The sequence below is a fragment of the Medicago sativa genome, chromosome 2, assembly GCF_051527215.1.
Source record: "Medicago sativa cultivar Bolivia chromosome 2, Bolivia_mono, whole genome shotgun sequence".
Classification (NCBI taxonomy): Eukaryota; Viridiplantae; Streptophyta; class Magnoliopsida; order Fabales; family Fabaceae; genus Medicago; species Medicago sativa.
The window spans coordinates 34744829-34758734 of record NC_140750.1 but is presented as its reverse complement, the minus strand read 5'-3'; the positions used below and the strand labels follow the sequence as shown (position 1 = coordinate 34758734).

The following is a 13906-nucleotide window of genomic DNA, read 5'->3' as shown; positions in this document are numbered from 1 at the left end:
TTAGAATTTCTGTTTTCAAGTTCATATCTTAGAAATTCTAGAGTCTTAAGAGTCTATATCTGATTTGTATTGTGAGCACCTCTGATTGTATATCAAGTGTTCAACCTCAAACATTTTTCTTTGTAATCTTGTTTGATTAGAAGTCTCTTGCAGTTGTGCTTGAGCATTAGAAGTCTCTTGATTGTGTTCAGGAGCAAAGGAAGTCTCTTGCTTGTGTGCTTGAGCAATTTGAAGTCTCTTGCTAAGTTTAGCAGTGAGCAATTGTAATCAGATATTACATTTTAGTGAACTCTCCTTAGAAGTACAAGGGGGACTGAACTACTTCCGGTTTGTGGAAGGAACCAGTATAATTGCGTTGTATCTTTCTTCTCTCTCTCTCTCTCTCTCTCTCTCTCTCTCTCTCTCTCTGTGTTTCTATCCGCTGCATATTAGTCCTGAATCTCAATTCAGAAGCAGTTCTCACTTTGCTTCTGATTAGTGTTTTCATCTTAGGAGAAAACGAAGAAAAAGCTAACATAATTCAACCCCCCCCCCCCCCCCCCCCTTTCTTGTGTTTTTCTCACCTTCATAGCATTAGATCGGCGTCGGGAGGACATGATGCCATGAATTTTTTTAGAGTTAGCATCTCCCTATTTTAACCAAAGCAATCTAGACTGCTGCCAATGGATGCTTGTATGTTATTTTGAAAGAGTGAACACATCAGAAGTTAAGGAGTGAAACTCTTCTAAATCGTCCGTCTTAAGGTAAACATCCTCACCCATAGTATCTAGAGTGGTGATTCACTCTTTGACATCGCTGATACTAGCTTCCAAGTTTTGAGAATGTTGTTGATGCTAATTCCTTATACCACACTTGATGGGTTTAAGTTTTTCCTTCAGAACAAAACCTCCCCAAATCAGACGAGGCTTAATATCAAGAATTGTGTCCTCAATTCTCTAAAGGACAACCAATTTTCAAAAGAGTAGTCTGAAGATTGCAATGTTCATCTCACACACTTTTTGGAGACTGCTGCCAATGGATGCTTGTATGTTATTTTGAAAGAGTGAACACATCAGAAGTTAAGGAGTGAAACTCTTCTAAATCATCCGTCTCAAGGTAAACATCCACACCCGTAGTATAGTGGAGATGCACTCTTTGACATCGCTGATACGAGCTTCCAAGTTCTGAGAATGTTGTTGATGCCAATCCTCATACCGCACTTGATGGGTTTAAGTTTTTCCTTCAGAACAAAACCTCCCCAAATCAGATGAGGCTTAATATCAAGAACAGTGTCCTCAATTCTCTAAAGGACAACCAATTTTCAAAAGAGGAGTCTGAAGATTGTAATGTTCATCTCACACACTTTTTGGAGGTCTGCAACACAATCAACCCACTTGGTGTATCCGAATCTGACAAGCGTCTCTGTTTAGTTATCTACTCTTTAAGTGGAAGATCAAAGGGTTGACTCATGCACTTCCATGTGGCACCATTACTACTTGTGATCAACCAAATAAGGAATATCTAGCTTCAAACAACGAAGTACTTGGCAAGGAAGAAGAAAAATCCTAGCTTCAAATAACAAGACGAGGAAATACTCTATGATGCTTGAGAGAGATTCAAATTGCATTTGAAGAGTTGTCCTAGCCACAAATTTACAGAGATGGATATCATGCAGGATTTCACTATAGGTCTTAATTTACAAACTCGCATGCTTCTTGATGTATCAGCTAGAGGTACCATGAACATTAAGACAGCATGGGAATTGAGAGAGTTGATTGATAATATGTCTTTATGCGATGATACAATGTTTTTTCCTATATTTAAGGGAATTAGATAAAAAGGAGATGAAAGAGAAAAAAATGGTTTTGTATTTTGTAAAATGACCATTAGACACAAAATTAATAAGATGATGAGTTTGAATAAGGGTAATTATGAAATTTTTCTGAACGATTTTTTATATATTAATTATTAGTAGATTTCTCAATGCATATAACATTGCAAATGCGCTTTGACACATAACCCGCCTTTCGATCCCCAACCCATACATAGGACAAGTTTGTTGCTAGTTTATAGATTAAAATGTAATTAGTTACTTCCTCTTAGATTTAAACTTAAAATATGATGCATCTATCTCACTAATATTATAGTTTTCATTAATTTTGAATTTATTGTTCTAATATTTTAACATATATTTTTTTGTGTGGTTATAACCTTGTACATTTTTCTGTCATGTGTTTGATTTGTGGAATTTTTTTTACCTATATAATTTTATACTTTATTTTAAATAATTATTTAATTTAACCACATGAAAAAACTAAAAATTATTTAATAATTTTTTTTTAGTTCAATTTATTTTGTATATATTTTTTTGAATGTATGTAGCACAGATCACTACACTAGTGTCTCTGTCTGTGATTGCAATTCCATAGACGGTTCCTATCAATAAAGTTGGATAATATTTATACATAAAAAGAGACATGGCTTATGTATTAGGTTAACAGTTTCCCCTTTATGCTTTTCCTAAATCTTCTTTTAAGATACACATAACATGAAAAATTATTCGCATAACATGATTTTCTTCTAAAAAAACAAATGAAACCCTTTGGTACGTACCCACCTAGTTGAACCTAGTACTAAAACAAATTGCTTTCTATAAGAATGAAAGTGAGGTTTATGCCTTCCTTAATATAATCATCATCCTATTCAAAGAAACATTGAAGATTGTGAAATCCAGTTAAGCAGTGTTATATTATAATTTATATATAAAGAATTGGTACTATGGTATTAGCCCCTTACTAAAGCAAGCATCCAAAATTGCTGAACGTGAATGAACAAAAATATGACAAGTTAAGGATCATCAAAACATAGTATGTATGTTTTATGTAAATCATCCTGTTTAAGAAAACTTGGTTTCTTTCTGACATATATTAGCAGGAGTATCAAACTTTGCCTTCTGTTTGTGCTCAGCTCAAGTGTGAAGAATTAATTAATCCTAAACTAATACTTAAAATCGAAAATGTTTGCGAAAAAAAATCTCATTCTCTTCTGCAGCATTTGATAGAGCTGAACAGAAAAAAGAGAAGAAAAAAAATGCACATAAGTTTCATCCCTGGAGAACTACAAGACTTTTGGGATCTATGGGGCTTAGAAATACTAATGCTGATGAGTTTCACAATCCAGGTGATCCTCACTGTTTACGGCAGCCGTAGAAAGGACATCCCAGGTATGGGGATAAGGCTCACAGTTTGGTTTACCTATTTGCTCTCGGCTTCGCTTGTGAAAATCATCATAGGAAAACTCACTATAATACCTGAAAGTGATCCAGACGAGCGAAATATTAGACGTGAACTCAAGGCATTGTTTGCACCGTTACTTCTCGTTCAAATTGGAAATCCAGATGCCATAACAGCATACTCAATTGAAGACAATAGACTTGGATTAAGGCAACTTCTTACCCTTGTTTTACAAGTAGCTGTTGTGATTTGGATCATTGTGAGGAGCTGGACACATTCTCATCTCTCTTATCTTTACCTTCCATTACTCGTCTCTGGCTTAATTAAGTATGGAGAAGTTGTGTGGACTCTCAAGTCGGCCCTTACTAAAACATCTGGTATAATAACAGTTCAAGAGATCGATGATCAAGAAGCAAACATGCCTGCTTTGTTCAGATTCCTTCCAGATGATATTCCGAATATTGAATTGATCTTGAAGGCTTATTACCGCTTTATCTCCTTGAAGCCTCACCGTGAAAACTGGCTATATCAGCCTCTGTATGATTCTCTACCATGGATGTCAATTGATGAGTATTCGCCGGAGGATATCTTCCACATCACGGATGCAGAACTCAGCTTCATGTATGATGTGTTATACACGAAAGCGCCTATAATCTACACTAAAGCAGGTTGTATTCTTCGTGTTGTGAGTTTCTCGCATTTAGTTATGACTCTATGTGGATTTTCAATCTTATTCAGACAAGACTTTTCGCGCCATTGGAAAGCCTGTTTTATAGTTGGTATGTTAGGGGGAGCTGTTCTTTTGGAGGCATACCAGATCGCACAATTACCTTTCTCAGATTGGGCGATTGTTCAAATGATCAAGCACCAACATCGTCCCTTTATGATTCCATGCCTACGGACTCTAGGACCTAGAGCAACCAATTGGAAAAGGTGGTCAAATACGTTGGCACAGTTTAACTTGATGAGCTTTTGCATCCATCATGACAGCCCATTGAAGTGTGGAAGAATTCTCAAGTTCCGAGGGATCGACATGATGTTGAAGAAGAGCAAGAATAGGAAGCGTGTACCATTTCCGAAAGAATTGAAAATTCTGATGGTTGAAGAAATGAAAGATATCGATAGAGACAGAGGACTAAAGCCATTCAACCATAGGGGAGATTGGTCACTTGGAAGGTATGATTGTCTCAATGATTTGAGATGGAGTGTTAAAAGAGATTTTGACAAGAGCATCACAATATGGCACATTGCAACTGATATATGCTATTTTTCCGATTCGGAAACTAATGCACAACATTGCACCAAAATCCAAATGGCCAAATCATTGTCAGATTACATGATGTACCTTCTCGCGTTGCGTCCTCATATGCTTTCCATGACAACAACCGGTATAATCTTTCGACACGCCTGCGACAAACTCAAATCCTTGTTGCTACAAGAAGAATCTGTGAAAGATGAAAAAGAAGCTTGTAGGATTTTGAGAATGGAAAGACTTCCACATTACTCCAATTCTGAGAGGAAATCAGAAACTGTTGTCACATCAAAATGGCACATACTAAGGGATGCTCAAAGACTGGCTAGGAATTTAATGGTTAGGGAAAACAGATGGGAAATTATATGTAGTGTGTGGGTGGAGATGTTGTGTTATGCTGCAGCCAATTGCAATGTTGATTATCATTCAGAACAAATAAGAAGAGGTGGAGGTTTGATAACTCATGTTTGGATTCTGTTAGCTCACAAGACAGATAAATATCACATCAGTGACTAACTTCATAAGTGGGAACCATCTTCAATGTAGTTTTTTAATTACCTAATTGCAGTTTCTACATTTAAAGGTTAATGTTTGTACCACATTGATCCTTTACATTTTTTAAATTTCAAATTGGTCATTTATCTCTTTAAATGTTTGCATTGTTACCCTTTTCCATCTAACACCGCTAAACAGAGCTGATGTGGCTATTAAATGCCGACGTGCCATGTCTTACTTAGCAAATTATCTATTTTTTTAATAAATTTTATTAAAAATTTAAAATAAAACAATAAAACAGAAATTAAAAATCATCATCTTCAATCCTTTCTTCATCTTCTATATTTTCATATTCATCATCTTCAAGCCACCCAGAAAGAAAAAAAAAATGAAGCATCGACATTACACTATACAAAACTATTGGGAGGTAGTTGCCAACTCAATCTATCCCAATGGGTTTGTTGCAGTGACGAGGGCTGCTCCTCAACTTGACGTGCATTCCGCCTTTCTGTCAATATCAAGTCCCCTCTATGAATATTTTTTTGCAAATTGATGGTCCCAAATTGGGTGCAGTCCACTCTGAATAATTTCTGCAATCCCCTCATTTTGATGATCCCAAATTGATGCATTTCTACTCTTCCACAAGTTCCAAACATTCATAGCAAACATACATTATCTTTCTTTGACAGTATATTCCATAAGTAGAAAATCATACTTCAAATACTATCATGTTGCAGCTAGGCCTAGTCTATGCAATGAATCAGATTTAGATTCACCCAAGTTAATCTACTTTTGTTGCACTGCATCAGAATATGTCCCGTTGTTTCCGGGACATCATTGCACCATGGACAGTTTGTTCCTATTTGAACACCTTTCTCATTCAGGCTCACACAAGTTGGCAAGAAATTTCTAGCTACCTGCCAAACAAAATTTCTAACCTTTGGTGGTAGGAGCACTTTGTCACTTGGTTGATTTTATTATCATCTCGAATACTCAATTACAGTTTAAGGATATTAGTTTTGATGGTTGGTTGGATTAGAATAAATTAAGGACGGTGGTTTTAAAGGAGTTCAGCACGATAGTTAATCGTCACCTTTACTTTGGTCTTTTATGATAATATTCAGGATAGATGAATTAGGGGAGCTTCTCAAACAGGCGGGTATTCTTGCTCTACAGTGTATAGTTGGCTTCTATATATCTCGTTGTAGAAAGTGGAATGATAATGAAAGTAGGGATTAAATTGAAAGTTGTATGCTTCCGGTTAAGGTGCAACATTTCCTTTTTTCCAAAGATGTAGAACCCATGATGAAGATGTGCAGAAAGTGGGATGATAATGAAAGTTGGCTTTACAAGCACAATGCAATTCCAACTAACAAGATTCGATGTCATTGTGACTTGGCGATTTCTCCATTCTTCCAGAGATGTGGAACCCATGAATCATGATGAAGATGTGCTTCATTGTGTTAGGGTTTTTGCTCCTGCAAAGGAAGTTTGGCAGCAGATGCGGAGTGTTAATCACCCATATTTTTCAGCTTCACAACCTTAAAAACATGGTTAAAAACGATGTCTAAAGAACCTTTTAGTAACATGTTTTTAAAAGCTATTTGGTGGATTTGATGCTTCGGAAATAATCATACTCTTGGAGATAGACAATTGAAAATAAAAAATATTCTTTGTTATATAGATATCATATGTACCAATCTAACTTCTATTAATATTCACTCCTCTAAGCACCACATTGATTGTCACATTGTTAAGTGAACCCCTCCTCAAGATGGATGTGTAAAGTTGAGTAATGATGGAGATTGTGGTTCTTACGGCGACAATCTTGTTGTTAGCGGTTTACTTCGTGACAACAAGGAAGATTGGATAGTTGTCTGGATAGCTGTCTTATCTTTTGATTAGGAGCAAAGAGATGCACTTTTTGCTTAGTTATTTAGTGTTTATCATCTTTTGATGTTGGTTATCAACAACTCTATTCAACTGATTATCTGCAAGGCAGATCCTTTAGAAGTACTTCATCTTCTTCGACATTCATATCACTCACATATTCATGTATATAATTGCTTTTTTGATAATGAAGATTTATTATTTAAAATAGCATATTCTTAACATTTGTTTTCAACATATGATTAGATAGAACAATCACGCAGATTTTTTAGCAGTATTTAAAGCTAGGTATGGCCTTTTAGTAGGATCCTACATTGAAGTTGGAGTCTATGTTGATACCTGAAGCTTTAGACCGAGCCCTATTTCTATTTTTTTTTTTTTTGTGGTGTCTGGGGTTTGAACTTCAGACCTTGTATATACTCCCTTCGTCCCTTAATGTGGGCACCCATTGCCTTTTTCACATTTTTTAAGAAAAGTTGTCATTGTAATTAATGTGTCTGTTTTGTGCGTTAATATTACGAAATTGTCATTTGTTTGTATGCGTATTAAATTTGATTTTTCACATTTCAAGACAAGATAGTAGTATTAATTAGGGGTATGTTTAGGAAAAAAATAATAAAAGCATCTAGTAATTTGAAAAGGGGTTTACATTTAGAGACAAAAATAAAATCAGATGGGTGTTTAGATATATGGACGGAGGGAGTATTATGCATTGTCATTACCAACCAAGCTAAACTCACGGGAACCTATTTCTAAAATTTATTCAAAGAAATTATTTTACATAAACTATTTTTCTTAACTAAAATAAATTTGACAAATTAATTCACTCAAAATCAATTTTATTCACGATAAAATAAACATTAGCATAATAGTCATTTTGGTGCATGAATGTATAACAAGTAGTCAAAATATTTTATCGGAACATTGAAAGTAGTCATAATAATAATAATCTATCAATACATGGAAATTCTAAAATAGTCATTGATTTTACATTTTGTTAGTTAAAATAATTTTTGTTTATGTATTTTGAAAATCAAAATAATTCCTAATAGTATTGAAATTTTAAAATAGTTTCTAATTATAAACTATGTTAATCAAAATAATTTTTTACATTAAAATGTTTTGTTAAATTGGAATTTCGATACATCACAATAATCACAACTATGACCATTTTTTGATAAATTGAAACGACGTCGTTTCCCAAAGTAAAGTATAAGAAGTAAAACCCTACTGCGAGCGACTTGGGAGAAGAGGGAAAAAAACAAACAGCTTGCAAGCAAGCATGGAGGAAGAAGAAAGCGAGAAGAGAGCAGTGAGAATATTCGTCGGAGGATTAGGCGAAGCCGTAACCACCGATGACATTCGAAAACTGTTCGAATCATTGGGTAGCGTTCAATCACTCGAAACCATTCGTACCAAAGGTCGCAGTCTCGCTTACCTTGATTTCCTTGCTGATTCTAAATCCCTTTCCAAACTTTTCAGTAAGGTACCAATCTTTCTCACTTCACTTAATCACTACAATTATGTTTTTCATTGTTCAATTAACTTTTATAAACTATAGAAGTAAGTAGTTATGATTAAAGTCGAATATTTTATTGATACAGACGATTTTGATTGATTGATTGACAATGAAAAAAGCTTGAATTGACTTATTTGAGTTTATCTGCGGACTTAAACACTTACGAGACTGTTTGGGAGAGACTATGTTTCAGCTTGTTTTCATAAGCTCTTTAGGTCAACTAGTTAAAACAGCTTATAGGTTATATGAAAACGGTTTGACTTAATCACTTCTGTCACATTTTTATTATTTTATTTAAATTTTGATACATGTGACTTTAGAAGTTGGTGAGATTGAAGTTTAAACATTTTTAAAGATATGATGATTTTGATTGATTGACCGTGTAAAGAAGTCTTTGTTTTGACAATGTATATGAATTATGAATCAGCTTGGATTGATTTATTTGAACTTATCTACTCGCACATGAGATTGTTTGCGAGAGCTATCAAAACACCTTATGACATGTGAGCTGTTTTTATCTTGATTCCGTAAGCTTTCTAGGACAACTTATGAAAACAAATAAATTGAATGAAAGCAATTTAACTACATTTTATCTTTCACTATAGAAATAGCTTATGCATAAGTTTTTATAGCTTATGGTATGTAAGCATTTAGTTAAGTTGTTTATCCAAAGAGGGTCTAAACCCTTAAATTAATTCTTTTTTCTTCGTATATTATTTTTAAAAGTAATGATTATGTTGGCATTGCAGTATAATGGGTGTGTGTGGAAAGGTGGAAAGCTGAAACTTGAAAAGGCCAAAGAGCATTACCTTGATCGTTTGAAAAAAGAATGGGAAGAAGATGCAATTCTTAGTATCGAACCACCAGCTTCTGATGTTTCGACTCATAAGGAGGATTTGGTAAAGGAAAAGCCTAATGCAAGACGCTTTGTAGATCCAGATGCAAAGCCTCTCAATATTTACTTCCCAAGATTAAGAACGGTTCGTTACCATTATAACCTGTTTACTCATTTATTTATTTTAGTATGTTCTATTATATGATTTATTGTTTTTGCTATTTGTGGAAAAGTCTATGGCAGATTGCTCTTCTTTTATATTGTGATGAGATAGGTTTGGTCAAGGTTTAAATAGAAGTTGTGTTGCGATTCTTGATATATTGCAGGTATTTGCGGTTAAATATCAATGATATGGTCACAATTTTGATTTCTTAGACATCAAAAGCCTTGACATTAAGGCCACGATCACAGTTATGGATAGTAGTTGTGATCGGGTGGAAGAATGATTTTGGAATGATTAGGGTTTTCTAGGGTGGACTGAAAATAGTGTAGAGAACAAGTGGATTGAAGGATATTGGGAATAGTTTGAGGGTGAGGGAGTGTGGTATTGTAGCAATCATAGTAGAACCGAGAATTATGGTTAGATAACATAGGTTGAGTTGAACGATAGAGTTAACCTTGATTTTGATTAAGTTAACACTGCATATGGACATTGAAGAATGTACACAAAATTTAGAAAATAGGAAAGGAAACCATGGACTTCAGCAAACAACAACAACTACCAAGCCTTATCCCACTAAGTGGGGTCGGCTACATGGATCAAATTTAACCATAATGCTCTATCGTAAATCAAACGAATTTGCGGTGAGCGTGGATCAAACACGCCACCTTCAGATCTTCAGTCTGACGCTCTCCCGACTGAGCTATCCCCGTAACGAATAACAAAATAAATTTACTTAATCTGAAGGGGTCTGATTGCATTGCATAATATAATCAGGCAAGTAGAAATTTATTGCAATATAGTAAAACTAAAAACCATGATTGAAAGCACTACATCTGTTTTAATTGGTGGTCCTCCAAGAGTTTTGGATTGAAAACATGATCCAGTAATGATTGAGACTCTCTAGTCTCTACCGCGACTCGAGTGAATCAAAAGTTAAAACCACAGTAAAGTGACTCTACGCCAAAACCTATACACCTTGATATGTGGCACGAATTATTGTGTAGCGCTAGGAATATTATATAAGTAAGACATTCATATCTTGATTATTTATGTGAAATCAGTAGTCAGTATATAATCATTATATTAGCCCAGAATGTAGGGAGATATTTGACCTTTAAGGCTTTTCTTGTAACTAAAGCTCCTCTTGCTAACTGCATCCTTATTCAGGAAATGTAACTAATACTACCTCTATGCCTAAATCTTTTGACCTCTTTCCCTTAGTGTAAGCCACTTTTCAAATGACATTATACTTTTTTTTTTTTTCAAATACCCTTAATTAATCAACCAAGTGTCTTGAACGATGAAGAGTCAAAATTGATTACAAAAGTCTATTTAGGAGCATTTATACACAAAAGGGACAGATTAAATATTCCATCTACTTCTCTTAATATACTAGTATGAAAATTGTAGTGTTTGTGAAAAGGGACAGATGTAGTAATTGAAGTAGATTAAATGCACTATTTCCAAGAAAGGATTTCCACATTGGGTTCCTTAACATGTGCCCTCACATGTTAGCATTTCCATTGTTTAATTATACAGATTTTATGTTTGCTTCTGCATAAATATTTCATTACTAAATCAACTGACTCAAATTTTGCATGCTACAAATATACCTGTGCAGGTTAAATCCATACCCTTCAGTGGAACTGGTAAGCACAAATACAGTTTCCAGAATATTAAAGTTGGTCCTCTCCCTGTGCATTTTTGTGATTGTGAGGAACATTGCAGTCCTTTTATCGCAAAAAAGGATAAGTTATCTATGAATGGGGAAACTGAAAGGGAAAAGTTATCTATGAGTGGGGAAGCAGAAATTGGTGGAATAAATGATGAAGAAATTAACATAATGAATGCTGTGATGAACAAGCTTCTTGAAAAAGAAAAGGTTTCTAACACCAAGCATCTTGGAAAGAAGCACGATTCTTTTGAATCTCTCAGTGTTATTCATTCTAATGAATGTGAAGTAGATAGTGCAACAGATGATGGTGATGATGATGATGATCTCATAACCAACATTGCAACAAAGAAAAACAAAGCAGCTTTGACAGGGACCCAAGAACTTGAAAGGATCATGGAAAGTCAGGTTAGTTTCGTATCATTTATTTTTTATTTGGAAGGGAGGTAGTAAATTCAGGTTGGTTTTTGGGTTTGTTTGCCATAACTAGCTGATAAGGTAGTTTTTTTTCTCTCTTTTTTTCTTTTTTATAAAAGCTGAAAGTTGAGAAACTAATTTTTTGTTAAAAAGCTGTTTAGCTAGGTTATTCAGCTGGAAGTATTAAGTAAATTTAACTGTTGAACTATTAGATAAATGTAAATTGATAAAATACATCTATATGATTTTTTTATACAAAATCCTAGTTTTGTTTTGTATACAAAAATACATGTTCAAATAAATATAGTTTTAGGCTTTTCAGTTAACTTTAACTTTATCTTTTTCTTCTAACTTTACTTCGAGCAGCTCCTTAAAAAACACAACGAACTAGTGAGATATTTTTGTTTATCAAATATCTCTATATTGTTTAAACAAGTTTCTAAGCCAATCAAATAAGCTCTAAATGTTTGCTATGAAAATGTATGAAGTAGCTGAAATGACTAGTCAAACGCCACAGCCCTTTGTTAAGTGTTAGTGTCAGATTACTTTTATCAAAGAATAGGTAAGCTATTCAATCTATGTAACTGTGATTTTTGGTCTTCAGGAATGGTCCAATAAAACAAATATTGCGGAGGAGGAACCCATTGAAGCGCAAAAAAGGAGCAAGAGCGATTCTAGCAAGGTTAAGAAGAGAAAATCACTTCCCAAATCGGAAAGTGAAAGCAATGGGGTTGCGTCTAGTACCCCTGTAGGCAAGAGTAAAATGCAGACCCTTCTAGATGGGCTGGGATCTGGTGCAAAGCCTACTGAACCAGAACATGATTTTGGGGAGTCTGCCAAAGTTTCTTGGTCTCAGAAGTCTTCGTGGAGAGAACTTGTTGGTAAAGGAGGCAATGCTTCATTCAGTGCCTCTCTCATATTGCCGAAGTTTGATTCTGCTGAAGATCAGCAAAACTCTGATGGTTCTTACACTTCCTCTTCTACAAACGATGAAACTGAAGACATGGAAAGCGATGAATACCCAGAAAGCGAACCTACAAAAGTGATAGAAGAGCCTGCCGAATCTCAACCTACCAATACACAAATGATCAAAGAACACGCTGAAGCTCAACCTACCAATACAAGAGTGATAGAAGAGCCTGCTGAATCTCTGCCTACCAATGCACAGGTGATAGAAGAACCTGCTGAAGCTCAACCTACCAATAAACAAGTGATAACTGAACCTGCTGAAACTCAGCATAACTTAGCACCAAAAATAACTGGCACAGGTGTTTCATGGTGGCAAAAGAAATCTTGGACGCAGTTGGCTAATGAGAATAACAGTCCATTTAGCCTTTCACAGCTTTTGCCTGACATTAGTTTCCCAGAACAAACGGCTAAAGAACCCATTTTGTACCCTGCCGGTTCCAGTGAGTGCAAGCATAATGGTGCTGATAAGAATATTGTTGATGGAACTGTCACTGATGGCTTCAACTTAGGGGAGATTGTACCAGAGAATAGTGAGCATGCTGGTACTGATGATATAGTTTCTGCTCCAGTAGTTGAGAAAATCGTTGAAACAAGTCCAAGGGAACGATCTGCAAATGTTGAAATAGGAGAAACTTGCTCATTTATGAGAAGTGCTGATTCTTTGAAAGAATGGAAAAAAGCTAAAGCCGCTGTTAGTGGATCGCTCAAAAGAAAACGCGGTGAGAAGAAGTAAGGGCAAAAATTTCCATACAGCAGAAGCAGGATTGTTGAGCTACTTATGATCTTTTACATTGTTTTGACTTCAACAGGCATAAGTTGGTCTTTGCTGTTATACACTAGGTATAATGTTATGAGGTGGTTAATTGAACTCTACATCACCAATTAATTTTATGTAATAGCCATGTGGTTTTCATCAATTATATGTTCCTCATTTAATTTTTTACACAATTATCACTGTAGTAAATGTCCGTTCCAGGGCAAGTTTTGGTAATCCAGATTCCTTAATGAAACCTTTTGTGGTCAACTATAGAATTAACCCCATTTTTTGGGGTTAGTTCCAGTTTTTTTGGGACTCAATCCTTAATGGGTATTAGTCCAAATTTCTTTTGTTATATGTTTGGATTGTCGGATTGTTCGCTTAAATTTCTGTTTTATTTCTTGTTCCTGGTTAGGTTTATGTTACTTCAGATTTTTTATTATTTCATTCTTTTTTCTAATATATTTTCAGCTGATACAAAAGAAATTTAACACATGCCCCTCCCCTTAATAAGATCACTCATTCTGAGAAAATCATTAATTATACTCATTTTTTAAGATAAAACAATTTTTTTTAAATACTAAAAAGTCCATATTGTCATTGAAGGTGAAAGGATTTATTAAATATGGGATAATTGAGATACAAATAAGACATTTTTTAATGACAGATGCTGGTTGTTATTTTTTGTTATTAGAGCGAATTCGAACTTATTACTTTTCATCACT

At 34.8% G+C, this 13906-nt stretch overlaps 2 protein-coding genes and 1 non-coding gene across 3 annotated transcripts; 2 read left to right on the top strand and 1 right to left on the bottom strand.

Annotated features, from left to right (window-relative positions):
• Nucleotides 1-3064: 3064 nt before the first annotated feature.
• LOC146946498 (uncharacterized) lies at nt 3065-5179 on the top strand. Its single transcript, XM_085748905.1, has one exon. The coding sequence runs from the start codon at nt 3070-3072 to the stop codon at nt 4978-4980; it is 1911 nt and encodes a 636-aa protein (XP_085605031.1). The 5' UTR covers nt 3065-3069; the 3' UTR covers nt 4981-5179.
• A 2908-nt stretch (nt 5180-8087) lies between these two features.
• Nucleotides 8088-13434, top strand: ROS3 (RNA-binding (RRM/RBD/RNP motifs) family protein). The gene is made up of 4 exons (XM_085744552.1): nt 8088-8335; nt 9118-9348; nt 10988-11446; nt 12060-13434. The coding sequence occupies exons 1-4, from the start codon at nt 8132-8134 to the stop codon at nt 13155-13157; spliced, it is 1992 nt and encodes a 663-aa protein (XP_085600678.1). The 5' UTR covers nt 8088-8131; the 3' UTR covers nt 13158-13434.
• Nucleotides 10004-10076, bottom strand: TRNAF-GAA (transfer RNA phenylalanine (anticodon GAA)). The gene has a single exon. It is a non-coding gene; the product is annotated as a tRNA-Phe (tRNA).
• Nucleotides 13435-13906: the final 472 nt, after the last annotated feature.

Bases quoted from the DNA above. Each gene is read 5' to 3' on its own strand.
- ROS3 (XM_085744552.1), top strand. From the start codon at position 8,132: ATGGAGGAAGAAGAAAGCGAGAAGAGAGCAGTGAGAATATTCGTCGGA. The intron at 8,336-9,117 runs GTACCAATCTTT...TTGGCATTGCAG, and splicing joins TTTCCAAACTTTTCAGTAAG to TATAATGGGTGTGTGTGGAA. The intron at 9,349-10,987 runs GTTCGTTACCAT...ATACCTGTGCAG, and splicing joins ACTTCCCAAGATTAAGAACG to GTTAAATCCATACCCTTCAG.
- LOC146946498 (XM_085748905.1), top strand. From the start codon at position 3,070: ATGCACATAAGTTTCATCCCTGGAGAACTACAAGACTTTTGGGATCTA.